We start from the raw sequence: 18,883 nt of genomic DNA on the forward strand, positions 1-18,883 counted from the left end.
CCATTGATTCTATACTTAGATGAATTTAGTATGCTATTGCAGTGTCTTGATTTTGTCAACTGTCAGCCAAAAATCTAACTAAAAAATTCTGTAATAAAGGTAAAAGTCTGATCCTCTAACAGGTTTTGCAGGCCTCGTGATTTCTGGTGTCTAGCAAGGTTTAAATGACCACGTTGAGATAAATTCAGATATGGCAACACAGTTATTAAATCATAATACTTACATCTGATGGGTATGATTTACTGGCTAATGGAGGACAAATGAGAATGTAGGATACGGATTCAGAATAAAATAACTTGTGGGGGTAAGGCTTCATGTTTAAAAGGAGGAAATAATGAGGCTTCAAAGTGGTTCACAACTATCAAACAGCAATTCTTATTCACGGGGGGGAGGGGCAAGACTTACAGTTTAAAGATTATTTCACATAAATCCTGAGTTTCTGATGCAGACAAATATCCAGCATGCTCATCTGCATTACTTTACAGTTGAAGTGTTGGTTGTGTTTGTCTTTTAATTTACAGCCAATTGCACTGACATTGCCGACTTCGGTAATTGCTTGGGTAATACAGAAGGCTTCTGTCCAAAGGATATTGTTTGCGGGTGTAAAGACAACAAACCTTTTTGCAAGTAAGTATTTTGGATGTGCTGTGTAAGTGAGGCATCTACAATATATTATTGCTGATAAAGTAAACGAGGACCCTGCAATCTGATCCATGAAGGTTGACCCCTGTCTTCTTTTGGGCTCTGCACAGGCACAGATGGCTGTTCACAATAATCAGATTCAGGATCAGGTCCTAACATTGCTATATTTTACAGCATATGTAAGCCATACACTTTATTGTTAAAGTTGCATAGAAGACATATAACCCGCCATTTTCTCATGCTAATAATTGCCTCAAATATGTTCTGTTTTATCTTAAGCTTGAGCAAAATCTGTTTAAGTACAAGAATTTAAGATGCTTTTTTTTGTGGGTGGGTATCTCAAAAACAGAAGAACTTGAAGGCAGAGGCTTTAAAATATAGGAGCCTACAGTTAGGTTTTTACATCAACATTTAGGCTCTCCCAAGTGGTCTGATTTTTCAAAAGTGCAGAGCAACCATTGGTAGGAGTTGCTGAGTGGTCAGAACTTTTGAAAATTAGGCCACTTATTTGGGAGCCTGAATGTACATATAGACGCCTAAATTTAAGTTAATATTTTTTAAAATCTTGACCCAAACTTCAAATGCCACATGTGTTTAGTCTTAATTGTCTGGGATATTGTAGTAAAAATAACAACTGAATCATGCACAGTACAAAATTTCTGCTAGCTTAGGCAGGGCCGTCTCTAGCTATTTTGGTGCCCTATGCAGCCCCCCGGGCCTCCATGGGGGGAAGTGGGGAGGGCTGGCCCCAGGCCTCCATGGGCGGGAGCAGGGGAGGGGACTGGCCCTAGACCTCTGGGGGGGGCTGTGTGGAGCCTCACCCCAGGCATCCACGGGGGGGGGCTGGCCACTTCCTGCGGGAAGTGGAGTGACCCGGCCCCCAGCCTGCTCCGCTCCCCTGACTCCCAGCCGTGCCGCCGGCGAGTGCTGGGGGCGGTTTCCTCCTCCCCCCAAGCCTGGGAGCCAGGGGAGTGGAGCAGGCTGGGGCCAGGTCACTCTACTTACCACATGGTGAGTGCAGGGCCCGGCCTGGCTGCAATCTTCAGGGGAGTGGGGGCGGAGCAGGGGCAGGGCTGGGGCGGAGCCGGAGCAGGGGCAGGAGCAGCACCCAGCTGCGCAGGACACCCGGAAATTTGGGGCACCAAATTTCCTGCTGCCCTACGCAGCTGCGTGCTTTGCGTAAGGATGGCCCTGAGCTTAGGAGTGGTGTTACAGTACTCCATAGTGACAGAATTGTAAATGCATAGTCAGGAATGCTCTTTGTGGGTTCAAGGGTTTGCCTGTATGGAGCCAGTTGTAGGACTGAAGCCTTAGCTTCCTTTTAATTCTGTTTTCTGCCTGCTTCCTCTAACCCCACCCTCAAAACCAAACAATTAAACACAAGAAGACATTGCCTCTCCCCATCCCCCCAAAAAGGCAAACTACATGCCAAAACTTAGGTTAATGCAATATTCGTTACAATTTTAAATACATAGGAAAAACAGAAGAAAGTTTCTCAAACAGTAATAACATTAACTCCCCCATTTTGCATAATTTTATGTTCCTAATTTATTTTGATTTATGATATCACACAAAAGTGTGTACCTAAGGCACTAAATGCTTTTTACATCCATTAAAATACACTCTTTAAATGAGACTAAAACTAGCGTCCTCTTCTCATCCTCAAAATCATCTTTCCTTTTTAAAGATATCTAGCCATTTGAGCTGAAAATATAAGTACCAAATTAATCTTTTGTATCCAGCATATTAGTCCTTTATGTGGCATATACTGTAGTCAGTCTCTGAAATGTTTTGCTTCAGAAAGTTATTAACTCAAATACCAGAGTAGGATAACTTTATGGCCATGAATCACATTTATAGCTATGCAAATTGAGATATTAATAATGATAATCTAATGCCATGTATTGGGGCACAATCTGATCACCTACAGGATTTGGGAAAGAATTTCTCCCATATGCAGTTATAGCATTGCCCAGTTGATTAAACAAATGAAATGGGGCAACTCCTGGAGGTAGAATACCTAATTAGATGGATCAATATGGCAAATCATATATGCCTACATTTCAGCTCAATGCAATTTGAAAATGACAATATACTACATTAGAGAGACAGGATGCGTGAGGCTACAGCTAAACACAAGGTGGAACAGATTGCTTAGCATAAGTAGTTAAATATGTAAAATGTGTGTTAACTATTTATGCTAAGCAATCTGTTCCACCTTGTGTTTAGCTGTGACACTGAGTACATTCCCTGGACCTGAAGAAGAGTTCTGTGTAAGCTCAAAAGCTTGTCTCTTTCACCAACAGCAGTTGGTCCTATAAAAGATATCACCTCACCCACCTTGTCTCTCTAATATCCTGGGACCAACACAGCTACAACAACACTGCATACAATATACAACATTGTGAAAATTGATATTTATAATGAAACATACAAATCCACTTTAATCTAAATTAAAAAGTATGGCTAAGCAAAGTATTCTCAGTGGAGGGGCTCCAACTATGGAACAAACTTCCAGAGAGCATTAGGCAAATCCAGAGTCTGACTCTCATTAGAAAATGCTGCAAAATCTTCAAAAAGGCATTTCTACCACAAGCATGACATTCATCACACTGACCCACCTTCTACAGAAAAAAAACTGTAAATAGCAAGCAAAACCCTGAAAGAAACCAGCTTTAAAAATAAAAGTAAATTAATTAAAAAAAAATTATAAAAACCCTACCCCAAGCAGGGTTTTTACCCTGGAAAGGCAGAAGAGCCAGAGACTCCATGAAGTTCCCTATGGACTTTGCTATTGCTGTTGATTTTACATGGAAAGTGCACAGATACGACAGTGGTGGACAGCGGTATAAAACTTTAAGATCGATAATGCTTCATAAAAGTAATGGATCTGTGGACTCCTGACATACTTCACTCAATAACAGAACAAAATGTTTTCTTTTTTCTGAATTATTGAAGGGTTTTTTTTTAATTAGAATATTGTTCCTTTTAAGAAACACACTTCTTTTTTTTTTCTTTCTTTTTTTTTTTTAATTTGGCAGATGTCCTTACTTCCGAGGCCTCTGGGGAGATTACTGGTACATGGGTCACAAATGTGAACAACTCTGGAATACTTTGGACTTGATTTTAGTAACTGTACTTCCTGCAGTAGCACTGGCTTTCCTAGTTGGTGTAATAATACAGTGTGTCTACTACTGTAAAAACAAGTCAAATAAAAGTGTTAAAGGAGCTAGGTAAGTTATTTTTTTACATAATTAAATGTTTTTGCTGATCAAAGAAATGAATCTAGAAATAATTAACTCCTTATTTTATGTATATGTTGGACGATTTCAATAGAGGATCATAATTTTTTACAAATCAACTCAAAAGAATTGTGTGGAAGAGTTGGTCTCAATATAATGGAACAGATACCCAAACTTTGTGTGACGTGTAAAGCAAAGAAAATTCTGGTATTTGAATTTATTTGTAGCTTCTGGTGATTTAAATTAACAGTGTTTACAGTCAAAAATCTCCACCCACTTTGTATCTGATCTAGTTTAAGACTAAATCAAAAAACATATCAAAACTAGGGTTGTCAAACTATTTTTAAAAATTGCGATTAATCGTGAGATTTTAAAAAATCTCCATTTTGATTGCACTGTTAATAGAATACCATTTATTTAAATATTTTTGGGTGTTTTCTACATTTTCAAATATTGATTTCAATTACAATACAGAATACAAAATGTACAGCGCTCACTTTATATTATTTTATTACAAATATTTGCACTGTAAAAAAGTAAAAGTAATTTTTTCAGTTCACCTCATACAAGTACTGTAATGCAGTCTATATCGTGAAACAGCAACTTACAAATGTAGATTTTTGTTTGTTTGTTTGTTACATAACTGCACTCAAATAAAACGATGTAAAACTTCAGATCCTACCAGTGCACTCAGTCCTACTTCTTGTTCAGCCAATTGCTAAGACAAACAAGTTTGTTTACATTTACAGGAGATAATGCTGCCCACTTCTTATTTACAATGTCACCTGAAAGTGAGGACAGGTGTTCACATGGCACTGTTATAGGCGGCATTGCAAGATATTTACGTGCCAGATATGCTAAACATTTGTATGCCCCTTCATTCTTTGACCACCATTCCAGAGGACATGCTTCCACGTTGATGACGGGTTCTGCTCGATAACGATCCAAAATAGTGTGGAATGATGCCAGTTCATTTTCATCATCTGAGTTAGATGCCACCAACAGAAGTTTGATTTTCTTTTTTGGTGATTCGGGTTCTGTAGTTTCTGCATCGGAATGTTGCTATTTTAAGACTTCTGACAACATGACATCGTCCCTCTAAGATTTTGGAAAGCACTTCAGATTCTTAAATCTTGGGTTGAGTGCTGTAGCTATCTTTAGAAATCTCATGTTGGTACCTTCTTTGTGTTTTTAAATCAAACAACATCTGCTGGGTCGTCATCTGAGACTGCCATAATATGAAATATATGGCAGAATGCGGGTAAAATCACAGAGCAGGAGACATAATTCTCCCCAAGGAGTTCAGTCACAAATTTAATTAAAACATTAGGTTTCTTTTAAGGAGCATCATCAGCATGGAAATATGTCCTCTGGAATAGTGGTCAAAGCATGAAGGGGCATACAAATGTTTAGCATGTCTGGCACGTAAATACCTTGCAACGCCAGCTATAACGGTGCCATGTGAATGCCTGTCCTCGCTTTCAGGTGACATTGTAAATAAGAAGCAGGCAGCATTATCTCCGTAAATGTAAATAAACTTGTTTGTCTTAGCAATTGGCTGAACAAGAAGTAGGACCGAGTGGACTTGTAGGCACTAAAGTTTTACGCTGTTTTATTCTTTAGTGCAATTACGTAAAACAAATCTACATTTGTAAGTTACACTTTCACTATAAAGGGGTTGCACTACAGTTCTTGTACAAGGTGAATTGAAAAATACTATTTTTGTTTTTTTTACAGTTGTAAATATTTGTAATAAAAATAATATAAAATGAGCACGTACACTTTGTATTTTGTGTTGTAATTGAAATCAATATATTTGAAAATGTAGAAAAACATTCAAAAATATTTATAATAAATTTCAATTGGTATTATTTAAGTGTGATTAAAACTGCGATTAATCAATTATTTTTATAATCGAGTTAATTTGTTTTGAGTTAATCCCTTGAGTTAACTGTGATTAATTGACTGCACTAATCAAAAACATTTAAGTTATTAGGCATTTTACCTAACATAACCACCCAAACAAGACCTTTGTTTCCCTCCCCCAGGACTGACCATGCAAGCTCCTTTAATAAGTCCCTTTAACTGACTTGCTAGGGTAAGCTGAGCCTACAATATCTGTCCTGCCTGATTTATGAGAGAATGCTCATACAGCCTGGTTGCCTTTCCTCAACCCAGGGGCAGCTCCAGGCACCAGCGCACCAAGCGCATGCCTGGGGCGGCAAGCCGCGGGGGGCGGCCTGCCGGTCGCCGTGAGGGCGGCAGTCAGCCTGCCTTTGGCGGCATGCTTGTGGGAGGTCCGCCGGTCCCACGGTTTCGGCGGCAATTCGGCGGCTGGTACGCCAAAGGCGCGGGACCGGCAGACTCTCCCGCAGGCATGCTCCCGAAAGCCGCCTGACTGCCGTGCTTGGGGCGGCAAAATACATAGAGCCGCCCCTGCTTCAACCTCAAACAGACTCGAGAGATCTGACCAGGATCCTGCCAATTAAGCACTATTTATCCCAATCATTGGCATTTTGAGCAGCTACTTGTGCTCTGTAAAACTTTTTGTGCACTGTCTATGAGAGCATCCCCAAGTATTTAAAGAATGAGGGGCATCTCTGCCCTAAGAAGCCATTTGGTTCATGCCTGCTGTCACTAAGGCGTGTATGTGCATCCCAAAACATAGCAACTAAATCTCACAATACTATGCAAGAGCTAACATTTTTATATGGCTGCCATGCTAAACTACAGAGCAACACAGCCCATTGTAGAAGAACCTTAAAATATCTGCAAATTCAGTACAAGAGCCATTATCTAAGGAGATGTGGGAGAAGTCGCACCAAAAAAGCATTCCATATCCTACACTGAAAAGAAAAACACTATAAATTACTAAAGGAAAATTATAGCAAGTTAATACTGCACTACCTCAGTGAAAAAATAAAACCTGTTGTGGATGTCTAAGCATACAGGGGCCATCTGCAAACACCGGAGAAGGGGAAAGTGGGCTTCATTTCAGATTATAAGGGGCTTGGAAAAGTTAACTATACACTTTATATGATCTGGCCCCTTACTGCAGAGTCTCCATCTTATTTATTATTAATCATATGTGTAGTACTGTTGACTTGCACAGTGCTTTATAAACTGTATAATACGTTATCTGCTGTAATGAGTTTCTAATGTAAGGTAGACAAGACAAATCAACAGCTGAGGGAAAGGAGGGAATACTTTCCTCAACCCAGGGGCAGCTCCAGGCACCTGAGATTACTTGGGAGAATGAGGAAATTTTAAGGAGGAGCTGAAGCATATGTGGAGCTTGAGATAGAAAATGGGAGACTGTTCTAGGTACTGAAAGTGGAGTACACAATATCTCTATTGTGGAGATATAGAATGTTGCATTAATGCAAGTCTCCTCTCAGTCCTCTCCTCTCCTCTCACCCCCCACCCCCTTCAGTGGTGAGAGGAGAGGAGAGGACTGAGAGGAGACTTGCATTAATGCAACATTCTATATCTCCACAATACAGCAGGCTCAATTTTGGCCTCAGTTAAGCCTCTGCAGCACAGTCCATGAAGGTGTAAATGAGAGGGAAATTTGGCCCAACATTTGCAATTTACTTCAGCAAGTGTTTTTAGTTAACATCCACGGCCACTGAGTACACTTTTATCATGATTAATTGGCATGGTACATACTAATCTATGCAGCTGAGGATTGTAATAAAGATTCAGTGTTCTTAGTCTATATCAGGGGTTGGCAACCTTTTAGAAGTGGTGTGCCGAGTCTTCATTTATTCACTCTGATTTAAGGTTTCGCGTGCCAGTAATACATTTTAATGTTTTTAGAAGGTCTCTTTCTATAAGTCTATAATATATAAGTAAACTATTGTTATATGTAAAGTAAATAAGGTTTTTAAATGTTTAAGAAACTTCATTTAAAATTAAATTAAAATGCAGAGCCCCCCGGACCGGTAGCCAGGACCCGGGCACTGTGAGTGCCACTGAAAATCAGCTCGCATGCCGCAGGTTGCCTACCCCTGGTCTATATTGTACCTGTGTACAAGGGAGAAGGAGGACCTAAGTTTTTCATAAAAGACATGTTCATGAACATACTCCACATCATGGTTTGTTTTGAATTTCAGGAAACAGGCAAGACAAACAAAACTCGAGTCACAGCATAACCCTGTGTTTGTTCCTGAGCTGGGTGATAACTCAAGATATGTTTCTCAACAGCAGTGGGCTAAGGTAAAAAAGTGAAATATTTGCCATCTAGCTTGTGTCACATGCGCCCATTTCAAGTGGAAATCCGATGTGATTTTGTAATGTTCAATGTATTGGTGAATAGTATTTGCAACAGTATTTGCAATACATTTTGAAGGCCAGTATGTTAAACAATCAGGGCTTAAAATCTGAGTTTGTCTTCATTCACCCAGTGCTTGATGCTGCCTTGCATCCAAGCAGTGCAGGTGAGAGGAGGAAACAAGCCAGCATTAAAAGTGCAATGAATACAGGCAAGTATGTGTGGTATGTGTGAATACAGTGCTTGTGAAAAACAGATCCTCAGTTTATCTACAGAACAGGTACTGCGTGGACAGCAGTAGTGCAGATTTCCACTGCTATGGTCTGCCAGTGTGTCTCAACACTGACCTCTAACAATAGTCAGCTCAGGTTGCTGAGAAAGTGCTTTGCTTTCCTATTCACTTTACTTATTGCTTTCCTAACAAACATAAATATACCCGTATGCAGTGTTGTTGTTTCCATGTTGGTCCCACAATATACCTGTCATGTTGCAAAATGAGGCACACACCTGCATTGTCATTACTGTAAATACAAAGTAAAATTGTTTGCCTGCAAATTTAAAAAACATGTTAAGTTCCGCATGTACAAAATAGATATGTTTACAAATTTGATGGGCGCGTTTAAGGAAGCCTAGCAAGGATTTGTTCCATACCGCCTCTCTTGAAATATGTATCTAGAGACAACAGCTCAAGCTCTATGGTCGTGTTCTGTTGTAATGAAGATATATCAGGGCAGATTCTTAGCTGATGTACTAGAATAACTGCTTTGAAATTAATGAAGCTATACTAATTTATACTTGCTTAGGGCCTGGCCCATCATGAAAAAAGATAATGTAATGCCTTAAAATTGGATACAATGAAATCTTGGACTTGTATATAAGCTATGAATGTAAGTATTTCTTCCAACTGTATTTAGTTTGCCTTTCAATTTATTCTAGGTGAAGGGCTAACCTCTGGGTAAAACTGTAATAGTGTGGCCCTTCTTTCTCCTGCCACGTATGTTGTGAGACTTCTCATCTACAGACACTTCTGTGGGGTGGATTGGTTGGTTTTGGCTAGCCAGCAGAGTATGGTTATGCATAATGTAATTTTCAGTTTGTCTCTGTTCTTCATTCCCTAGATGAACAGTCAAGCTTGTGATAGGACATATGTACTACATACTAAGAAGTTTTACCATAATTCATAATACACTGTGTATTTTAATTTAATTTATATCACTGAATTAGTATTGAGGCTGGAATACTTTAAACAACCACTTCCTGTTTTATAATTTTATATTTGGAACAAGGATGAGTCAAATCCTAAATTCACATTGAAGTGAACGTGCAGCAACGTCTTTTACTAGTTGGCTAAACTGACCTGAAGCACAGAAGTTACATAAAACTGGCCCAACGGCACACTGTGAGTCAATGACAGAGTCCTGCCTTCATTCTGGGATACATTCTTTAGGATAGTATCTAAACATTTATATGGCACTCATCACCATTGTGTCAAAGCGCCTCACAATCATTTTAATGAATTTTATCTTCACAAACTCCCTGTCAAACAGGGTAAATTAAAAGAGTAGCCCAAGGCCACAAAGGAAATCTATGACTGAGCTGGGACTTAAACTCCTGAGTGCCAGTCTATAGTGTCCTACTCACTAGACCATCCCTCCTATGCCAATATCCCACTCCTGACTCACAACTCTGTTCTCTGACCATAGACAACATAGTTTCAGTAACAGAGATTGCCACTTGTACTAGCCAGCAACATAAAGAAGAAATGGCTATATAAACTTTCCCTGTATGAGATAAGGGACAGACAGGAACTCACTGTAATTTCCATATTCTCCATTTCTTCTTCGAGTGATTGTTCATGTCCATTCCAACCAGGTGTGCGCGCACCGCGTGCACGCCAGCCGGAAGATTTTTCCCTTAGCGTCCGTAGGGTCGGTCTTGGCTGGCGTCGGTGTATCAGCCAGCCCGAGACGTTCTGGACAGCATTGTAACCCTCCCCCGCCCGGTGTTGGACTCCCTTCTATGGTGGCTCAACGCGCGAGTGGTTTGTGCGGGAGTGCGTTTTGCCAGCCCTCAGCCCTCTCTCTCTTTGGTGACGGACGCCTCGGACCTGGGCTGGGGAGCTCATCTAGGGGACCTCAGGACTCAGGCCTCTGGTCTCAGGCGGACCTAGCTCAGAGAGCTGAGAGCGGTGCGCCTGGCATGCCATGCTTTCAAAACCCGCATAGCAGGCAAGCGCATATCAGTCCTCATGGACAACACCTCGGCAATGTTCTATATCAACAAACAGGGGGGTGCACGCTCCTCTCCCCTGTGCCGGGAAGCCCTCTCGCTGTGGGACTTCTGCGTAGAGCACTCAATCCACCTGCAGGTGTCATACCTCTCAGGGGTTCAGAACGCGCTGGCAGACAGTCTCAGCTGGACCTTCCACTGCCACAAGTGATCCCTCCAGCCAAACGTGGTGAGCTCAATCTTCCATCTCTGGGGCGCTCCCTAGATAGACCTGTTCGCCACTTGCAGCAACAGGAAATGTCAGCTATTCTGCTCCCTCATGAGTCACAGCCTGGGGTCCATCACGGATGCCTTCCTCCTCCCGTGTGGGGGGGCTGACTGCTCTATGCCTTCCCACCAATTCCGCTGGTTCACAAGGTGCTCCTCAAGATCCGCAGGGACTGGGACCGAGTCATACTAATAGCGCCGGTGTGGCCACGCCAGCACTGGTTCACGTCGCTCCTGGGAATGTCCGTAGCGGCACTGCTTACTTTACCGCTGGTTCTGGATCTGATCACGCAGGACCATGGCCGACTCCAACACCCAAATCTAGAGTCACTCCACCTAACAGCCTGGATACTCCATGGTTAAACACCACGGAGCTGGCCTGCTCGGACCAGTCCAAGTCAGACAGGTCCTCCTTGGTAGTAGAAAGCCCTCAACCAGGGCAACGTACCTTACCAAGTGGAAGAGATTCTTCATCTGGGCGGGACAACGCAGTCAGCCGCCATTGCTTGCCCCCATACTGTTCATACTGGACTACCTCCTTCATCTAAAACAACAAGACCTGTCCCTGTCATCGATAAGGGTCCACTTAGCCACCATCTCCTCCTTCCATCCGGGCACTGACGGCTTCTCGGTCTTCGCAAACCCTTTAGTCAGTCATTTCCTCAGGGGCCTGGACAGGCTCTTCCCCCATTCGCATCAGCCTGTCCTTTCCAGACTTAGGGGCCCTCCATTCGAATCACTGGCGACATGCTCCCTGCTGTATCTCTCATATAAGGTCGCATTCCTCGTGGCAATCATCTCGGCTAGACGGGTATCGGAGCTCAGAGCCCTTACGTCCGAGCCCCCTTACACAGTTTTTCATAAGGACAAGGTCCAACTCAGACCTCACCCGGCCTTTCTCCCCAAGGTTGTCTCCCAGTTCCACATGGCCCAGGACATCTTCCTCCCAGTGTTCTATCCCAAGCCACACTCCTCCGATAGGGAGCGCAGGCTGCACTCACTGGACGTACGTAGGGCCCTAGCCTTCTACATAGAGAGGACTAAGTCGTTCCGGAAGTCCGTCCAACTCTTCGTGGCCGTGGCGGACAGAATGAAAGGTCTCCCTGTCTCTTCTCAATGTATCTCGTCATGGATCACATCCTGCATTCGGGAGTGTTACGGCCTGGTGAGAGTGCCCGCCCCGCCAATTACCGCCCACTCTACCAGGGCCCAGGCCTCCTCAGCGGCGTTCCTGGTGCAAGTCCCTACTCAGGAAATCTGCAAGGTGGCTATGTGGTCATCGATACATTCATGACGCACTATGCAATTACACAACAGGCTAGAAACAATGCGGCCTTTGGACGTGCTGAGCTCCAATCAGTGCATGACTCTGACCCCACCTCCTGACCTTTGGCTTGTGAGTCACCTGGTCGGAATGGACATGAACAATCACTCGAAGAAGAAAAACCAGTTACTCACTTTCTTGTAACTGTCGTTCTTCGACATGTCCATTCCAATACCCACCCTCCTACCCCTTTGTTGGAATAGCCGGCAAGAAGGAACTGAGGGGATGGAGTGTCGGTAAGGCCCTATATTGGGTGCCATGAAGGCGCCACTCCAGAGGGCACTCAGGCCGACCCTACGGACGCTGCTAAGGGAAAAATCTTCCGGCTGGCGTGCACGCGGTGCACACACACCTGGCTGGAATGGACATGAACAACACATCTCGAAGAACAACAGTTACGAGAAAGTGAGTAACCGTTTTTTCTTTCATTTGGACCTGTGCATGCAAGTAATCTCATTTACAAACAACAAATCTGGCTGCCTGAGAAATGAAAGCAGATATCTGCCATGATAAATGCATTTGTAAAATATTTTAATAGAAAATCATTTATTTTATCACTTAACAGAAATACATAAGGCACAGTTTTTCTTTCACCAGTAGATGGTGCTGTTTGATTTTTTTTATAATTATTGCTGAATTTGAATCACAGAATATCAGGGTTGGAAGGGACCTCAGGAGATCATCTAGTCCAACCCTCTGCTCAAAGCAGGACCAGTCCCCAGACAGATTTTTGCCCCAGATCCCTAAATGGTCCCCTCAGGGATTGAACTCACAACCCTGGGTTTAGCAGGCCAATGCTCTACTACAGATGCTAGCTTTATCTTTTCTTACTGAAGTAGTAAATAACCTACCTGTCGAATGAAAAGTATAAGTGCTACAAATTAGGGGTCCACTTCTGCAGCCCTTACTCGTGTGAGCAGTCTCACTAGAGATGTAAGGGCTACTGCATTATGCCCTCGTTCACCTCCATGGTATTATCTTATAATGAAATATTTCTTCAAATTGTTAGTTTCTAAAAACCAAAAATATTACGTTAATGTGTTAACTATTTTAAATTAAGTTATTACAGCAAAAGAAGGCCAAATCCTAATCTATGCTATGTCCTTGTTATGATACCAAAGCAGTAAAATGGCCCTATAAAACTGCCATAAAGGAGAAGCTAGCTGGTGAGTTTCCCATTGTGGGGAATACCCAGGTGGTGTAAAGATGGCATAGGGGGCATGGCCAATGTGCACTGTAGTCCTGAAAATCCCTGCTACTGTAATAGCCCTATTGCCCTGAGCAATTAGCCAACATTTGGGGCCTCGTTGTGTTGTTTACATTGGGAGGAGAGAGTGATGATATAAGTCAGGTGTTTCTTTGGTGCAATCCTGTTTGTTTACAAAGAATGGACACAAAATCCTGTTTACCTGAACACAGTAGGAACAAACAACAGGGGCAGTTTTCTTGCTTATTATTTGCAAGCCTGCCTTTTCAGCCAGCACTTTGCTCAAAAGAAGCTCTTTTGGCTTCCTCTCTGGGCCATGCTACTTGTACTTCTCTCACTTTCCTGACTGCTTTCAGTTGGCTTTCTGCCTTTAAAGGGGAGAGAGACACACCCCCTTACCTACATACCTACCTGCAATCCAGTCAATGCCCCAGCCCCTGCATTTGTAATCAGTCCCATGGAAATCCCACTTTTTCTCCCTTAGTTCATTTGTGCTCAGGTTTTCCATGTGGCTGATGCTTTGGGCAGTGGCTTCTATTGTTTCAGCTATCTTATTCCATAAAGGAGCTTACTTGCTTTTTCCATTTACCCAGAATGAAGGATGGTCAGCATGCCCATCAGCTGCAATGAGATATTTTATTGCCCACAGATCAGACTTGCTTCCTGGAAGCTACCAACACCCTCCAGCACAACAGCCCCATTGGGGTTACGAATTAGAGTATCCCTAAGTAACTATGCCTTTGGGTGGTGATTCTGCTGCAGCTGCTAACACTCCAATAAAGAAAATATTGACAGTCTAAGAAATAGAGAAAACTAAAAGGATGGTGCCGCTGACATTAGTTGGATATTTGCCTAAATAAGGAAACCAGAACCAATGCTTTCATGCATTAGACAAAATTGGACTAGTCAAAACACTAGAAACTATACATTTAGGGACACTGGCAGGGAGATGGGCCATATAATTCTTCCCTCCAGATGCTAGTGTGTTAAGTTAACAAGTTGCTGATGATCCTGACTTGTTGTAGCTTTAGAAGAGGAAACATAATTTGAGCTTGGTTGCCACTACAGAGTACATATTTTGATTCTTCAGATTGCTCCCTTTCCTGCTGCATGAAAACGATGCTCTGGTGTTTTGTCATTCCCTTTTTAGGAGAGGATCTCTCTGCAAAACAAAAAGATACTGCATTAAAAAGCAGCGACTCTACAATTACTCGCACATATTAGACCTCCACTCTACATCCTCTTCCTTCTCTCTTTCCCCCCTCCATAATACATTTGATGAAAAAGAGAAACACTTTTTTTTTAAAAAAAAACCTACCATTAAAATGACCCTCACTATCAGAGTCATTTTGTTGGCTTATTTGTCTTTCATTTATACTGGGAGTAAATTAGGAGTAACTGATATCAGTGGAGTTGCATTGTTATAATACCGGTTGAAGAGGAGCATCAGGTCCATTGAGCCTTATTTGTTATGTGGAATTTACACCTATTATAATATTAATGAATTGATAGTGACAAGGGTGATTATACTATCTTCACAACAAATACACCAAAAGGGAGTTTTATAATTGGTAAACGAATTGATAGAATTATACAAGTGTAAACACTAAATTTTTAAAATCAAAGTCAAAGTTGCTAGCAAGTTGCACCTGATGAGTTACTTTTGTAAACATACTGTTGTGTTCTTGGTGTGTAAAGCCTTCGCTTCTCATCTTTCTTATACAGGATGACTGGACCACCGAGAATATTAAAATGCCAAAAATTCAACTGCAAAGCCAAAGTTTTGCGCAATCACAGTCACCTGGTGAAGTAGAAGTTTACAGGTATGCTGTGCTTTTGTCAGACCTTCTTTTCTCATTTTCTCTCCAGACTTGGTCCTTGGCTTAGAGGGTGAAAGAATCACTATATAACTTTATCAGTGGTATAGGAATTGCCATACAGGATCAAATCATTAATCCATCTAGTCCAATACCCTACCTGTAACAGTAGCCAGTACCAGATATTTCAGAAGATGCAGGAAACCCATAGTGCACAGTTTTGGAAAAACCTGTCCAAAGGGGAAGTTTCCTCCTTACTCCCATCCACCCAGGATTGGCATCTGCCTTGAAACCTGAGAGTTTCTCTCTCTCTCTATAGATTGGAATAATGTGACTCTTCTTTCTCTTGTCTGGTGTATAAATGTCCAGTGCTTTGTTGAATCCTCAATGGCATCTATACGTGATAAGTTCCACTGCCTAATTATGTGTTGTATAAAAAAGTATTTCCTCTTATCAATTTAGAACCTTTCAATTTCATTGAATTTTCCTTATTCTTGAATTACGATAGGGTAAACAGAAACACGTGATTTATCTCCTCTAAATCACGTATTATTTTGCATACCTCTGTTATCTCTTTTTATTCATCACTCCTCTAAATTATATTGTCTCATCATACTAAAGTCCCTCCATGCCTCTCTAATCATTTTCAGTGCCCATTTTAGAACCCCTTCTAGTCAGATATTTGATCAGATTAAATTTATACTAAGAACTGATGTAAACTAAATAAATTTTATTTCTAATCACAATTGAATTCCATTTGCTCAAGTTATGGCTTTGCACAAACATCTGAACAAATATTCTTTATTGTTATAGTCCTTCTTTTACATCCTCATTGCCTGGTCCAGTGGCTCTTCCCCTCATTACTCCACTACCTGCTTTTTCCTTCTACTCCCAGCCTGCACTCCCCTGTACCTCTCCAGCCTTTTTTCTTTTTTTTTAAGGCACAAAGCAGAATCTAACAGTTCTGTGACATTTTCTTTTAAGGATCATTGAAGTTCTAAGATATCTAAGTGTATTCAGGGGTTGCTATTATACCTGTTGCATTAGCATTAATTGTACTTTTGAATCTTTATATGCATATTATAATTTAGCAGCTACTGACTAGGTCGGTCAGATACATTGTTTTAGAATTGTGAGACTTTGGGAAAACTGGTGGGTTTTTCTCCTTTTGAACACTGTTCTTTGTCCTCTCATAACTCAAACCTGTTGTTGCAAATACTTCAGGATTGTTCTGTACATTAATGTTCCATGAGAACTACCACACAGGACTAAATTTACCAAGTTAGAGTCTAAATCTTCAATTACTAGGTAATCTTAGTGTTTTCCATATATCTATGAGGTTTGTCAAATGTTAAATTTTGTTCCACCTAATCTAAGCTCTCGTTAAAAACAAAAAGTTAAGTTTCTAGCCCTTTTCTTTCTGAAGCTAAATTCCAAAATAGATCACTAGACTTGTAAATTAATAATGGTGACTTTTCTCCAAAAATCATAGGTTTATTTGTGATTTTTTTAGGGAGGAAAAAAACAGAAATCCCTCAGTTAGCTATGCTCTCTCCCCTTCTTCCTCCTCCCCCACAACTGCCAGACACCAGAGCTCCTACCTCCAGGTTCTGCAGTAATAGAATCTTCACTCCCCTAACATGAGGTAGGCAACTGGCAGCACAATATTCTCCCCTTGCAGGATTAACAGGTAGAGGTATCTCTTTTCTTCCATCACTAATTGAGTGGAAAGATGAGGAAAGTCAAAAGACTCAAAAGAAAAGCATAGAAAATCCATGACACTTGTGAGCATGATGACAAATTTACTTCCCTATCCATCACTTAAGATTAGGGTGTATCTGGATTTAGAATACAGCTGAATAGGACAAGATGATAGCAGTGCATTACCAGAGCCACGCATAACTGCAACTTCCTTTAAGGAAGAGGAGCATAGTTATCAGCCTTTTGGTCCTTAGTACAGGCTTGCTCTCGTATATAAATATACCAAAATCGTCAAGATATACTTATCAAAGATTAACACCTAGCTAAATTAACCAGCTACATCAGTTCATTCTGTGCCCTGAGCATATTTATGATACTTAAGAGAGAGAGAGAAGCTTCCAGTACAAACACTGTCAAACCACATAACCCAAATTTGTGGTATATACATTTTACATGGCTAGACTTGCATTCATTTGAAAAATGTTGTGTGGTAATGGCCTACAATATCTCTAGCTGTCCCCATTTTTTCTCAAAAAATTCATCTCTTCTCATTTTTGGCTAAATTATGTAAAGCCTATATATTCCAGGAGAAAACCTCCTGTATAACTTTTAAACAACATTATCAAAATATTAAGTAGAATTATTCCTGAAGAAAATTTATTGTGGGTAAGCTGGTTTTCTTACCAGAGAGCCATTGCTTTGGAAATCGAATGTCACAAAAGGTTATTAGTTATTTGACTAGATCATCTAAAATTGCCAGATTATACTTTAAGTATCTTTCCATTCAAATGGCAAATGAGAGGAATATAGAAAGATTTGGTCAGTGTTTCTTGAGCTCTATGGTTAGTATTCTTGCTTTGATTTTATATTTAGTCTAATATGGACCATATTTAATAAGTATTATCTTTGTGAAATTTTTATTGTGTTGATTTTTAAAATGTGATATTAATAAATCATTATATATATCAGGGGTGGCCAAACTTGCTGACCCTCCAAGCCACATATGACAATCTTCAGCTGAAGCCCTAAGACCGCTCTCCCAGATAGGCAGAAGCCAGAGGCAACATGTGGGAGGGCTCATCAGGTCATTTGTCCCCGCCCCAGATTTTTGCAGGGTTTGCTGGCCCTGCTCAGTCACATGGTGCCTCAAGGCCCCCTCCCTGCACAGCAGCGGTTGGAGCCAGCAAACTGGGAGCTGCGGCTGTGGGGAGAGGCAGCGGCAAACAGCTGGGAACTGTAGGGAAAGCTGCTGCTTTTGCTGCTGCCTCTCCCTGCAGCGCTAAAGCAGCGGACCCCTCCCTGCAGTTCTCAGCAGTTTGCCACTGCTGCTCCACCTGGAGCTAACACCTGGGAGTTGCAGGGAGGGGCCACTGAGGGCAAGAGAGGAGCATGCCTTGGGGGATGGAAACCTTTAAATTATGCCTCCCTACTCTCAGCTGGCACCAGTCATCTCTGGCAGAAGCCCGTAGTCTCACAACCCCGCCACAGGTCAGAAGCCCCAAACTTCCCCCCCTCACTCCCCACAGAATGGGGAGGGTCTGGGGGGCTTTGCGAGCCACACTTTAATGTAAAAGAGCTGCATTCAGCTTGTGAGTCACGGTTTGCCACCCCTGATATGTATTATGGTAGTACCCACAGGCCAAAATTGGGATTTGGGTCTCATTGTGCCAAATATAGAGGTAGATATGGTCTCTGCTCCAAAGAGCTTACAGTCAAAGGGAACTACTCACATCCATAAACGTACTTGTATGCTTGTATGCTTAAGTCTTGGCAGGAATGGGGCCTAAGAGTGAAGTGAAATGTCAAAAATAAAAAAAGCTTATGGTGATTGTTTTAACTCAACACATACAAATACTGTGTCATCATTTACAATTATTTATATTTTGATTAGACATTGCAAATATTTTTAAACCCTGTTTGTTTAATTCTGATAGCTATATACCACATCAGCCATCAGGAAGACCAGTTCCAACAGCAGACAGTTCTTTCAGCCTCCAATCTCCCCAGCGTAACCAGTTTGGCTATCAGAACAGTCATATTCCTAATGTGGATTATGAAGAGGACAACCCCATTCCAGCTATGTCTGGGAGGCAATTTCCTGTACGTACAAACTATCTCAAGCACACATGAAAGGTGTCTTATACAATCTTGCAACCTGACACTTGAGAATAAGCTGTCATA

At 41.6% G+C, this 18,883-nt stretch overlaps 1 protein-coding gene across 1 annotated transcript in view; it reads right to left on the minus strand.

Moving 5' to 3' along the window:
• Positions 1 to 1,652, minus strand: part of SATL1 (spermidine/spermine N1-acetyl transferase like 1) — a 28,283-nt gene extending 26,631 nt beyond the window's left edge. Inside the window, exon 1 of the mRNA XM_065410943.1 lies at positions 1,648 to 1,652. Within this exon, the coding sequence (XP_065267015.1) occupies positions 1,648 to 1,652 (5 nt within the window). The remainder of the gene's footprint in view (positions 1 to 1,647) is intronic.
• Between the last annotated feature and the right edge of the window lie 17,231 nt (positions 1,653 to 18,883).

The sequence above is a fragment of the Emys orbicularis genome, chromosome 9, assembly GCF_028017835.1.
Source record: "Emys orbicularis isolate rEmyOrb1 chromosome 9, rEmyOrb1.hap1, whole genome shotgun sequence".
Taxonomy (NCBI): Eukaryota; Metazoa; Chordata; order Testudines; family Emydidae; genus Emys; species Emys orbicularis.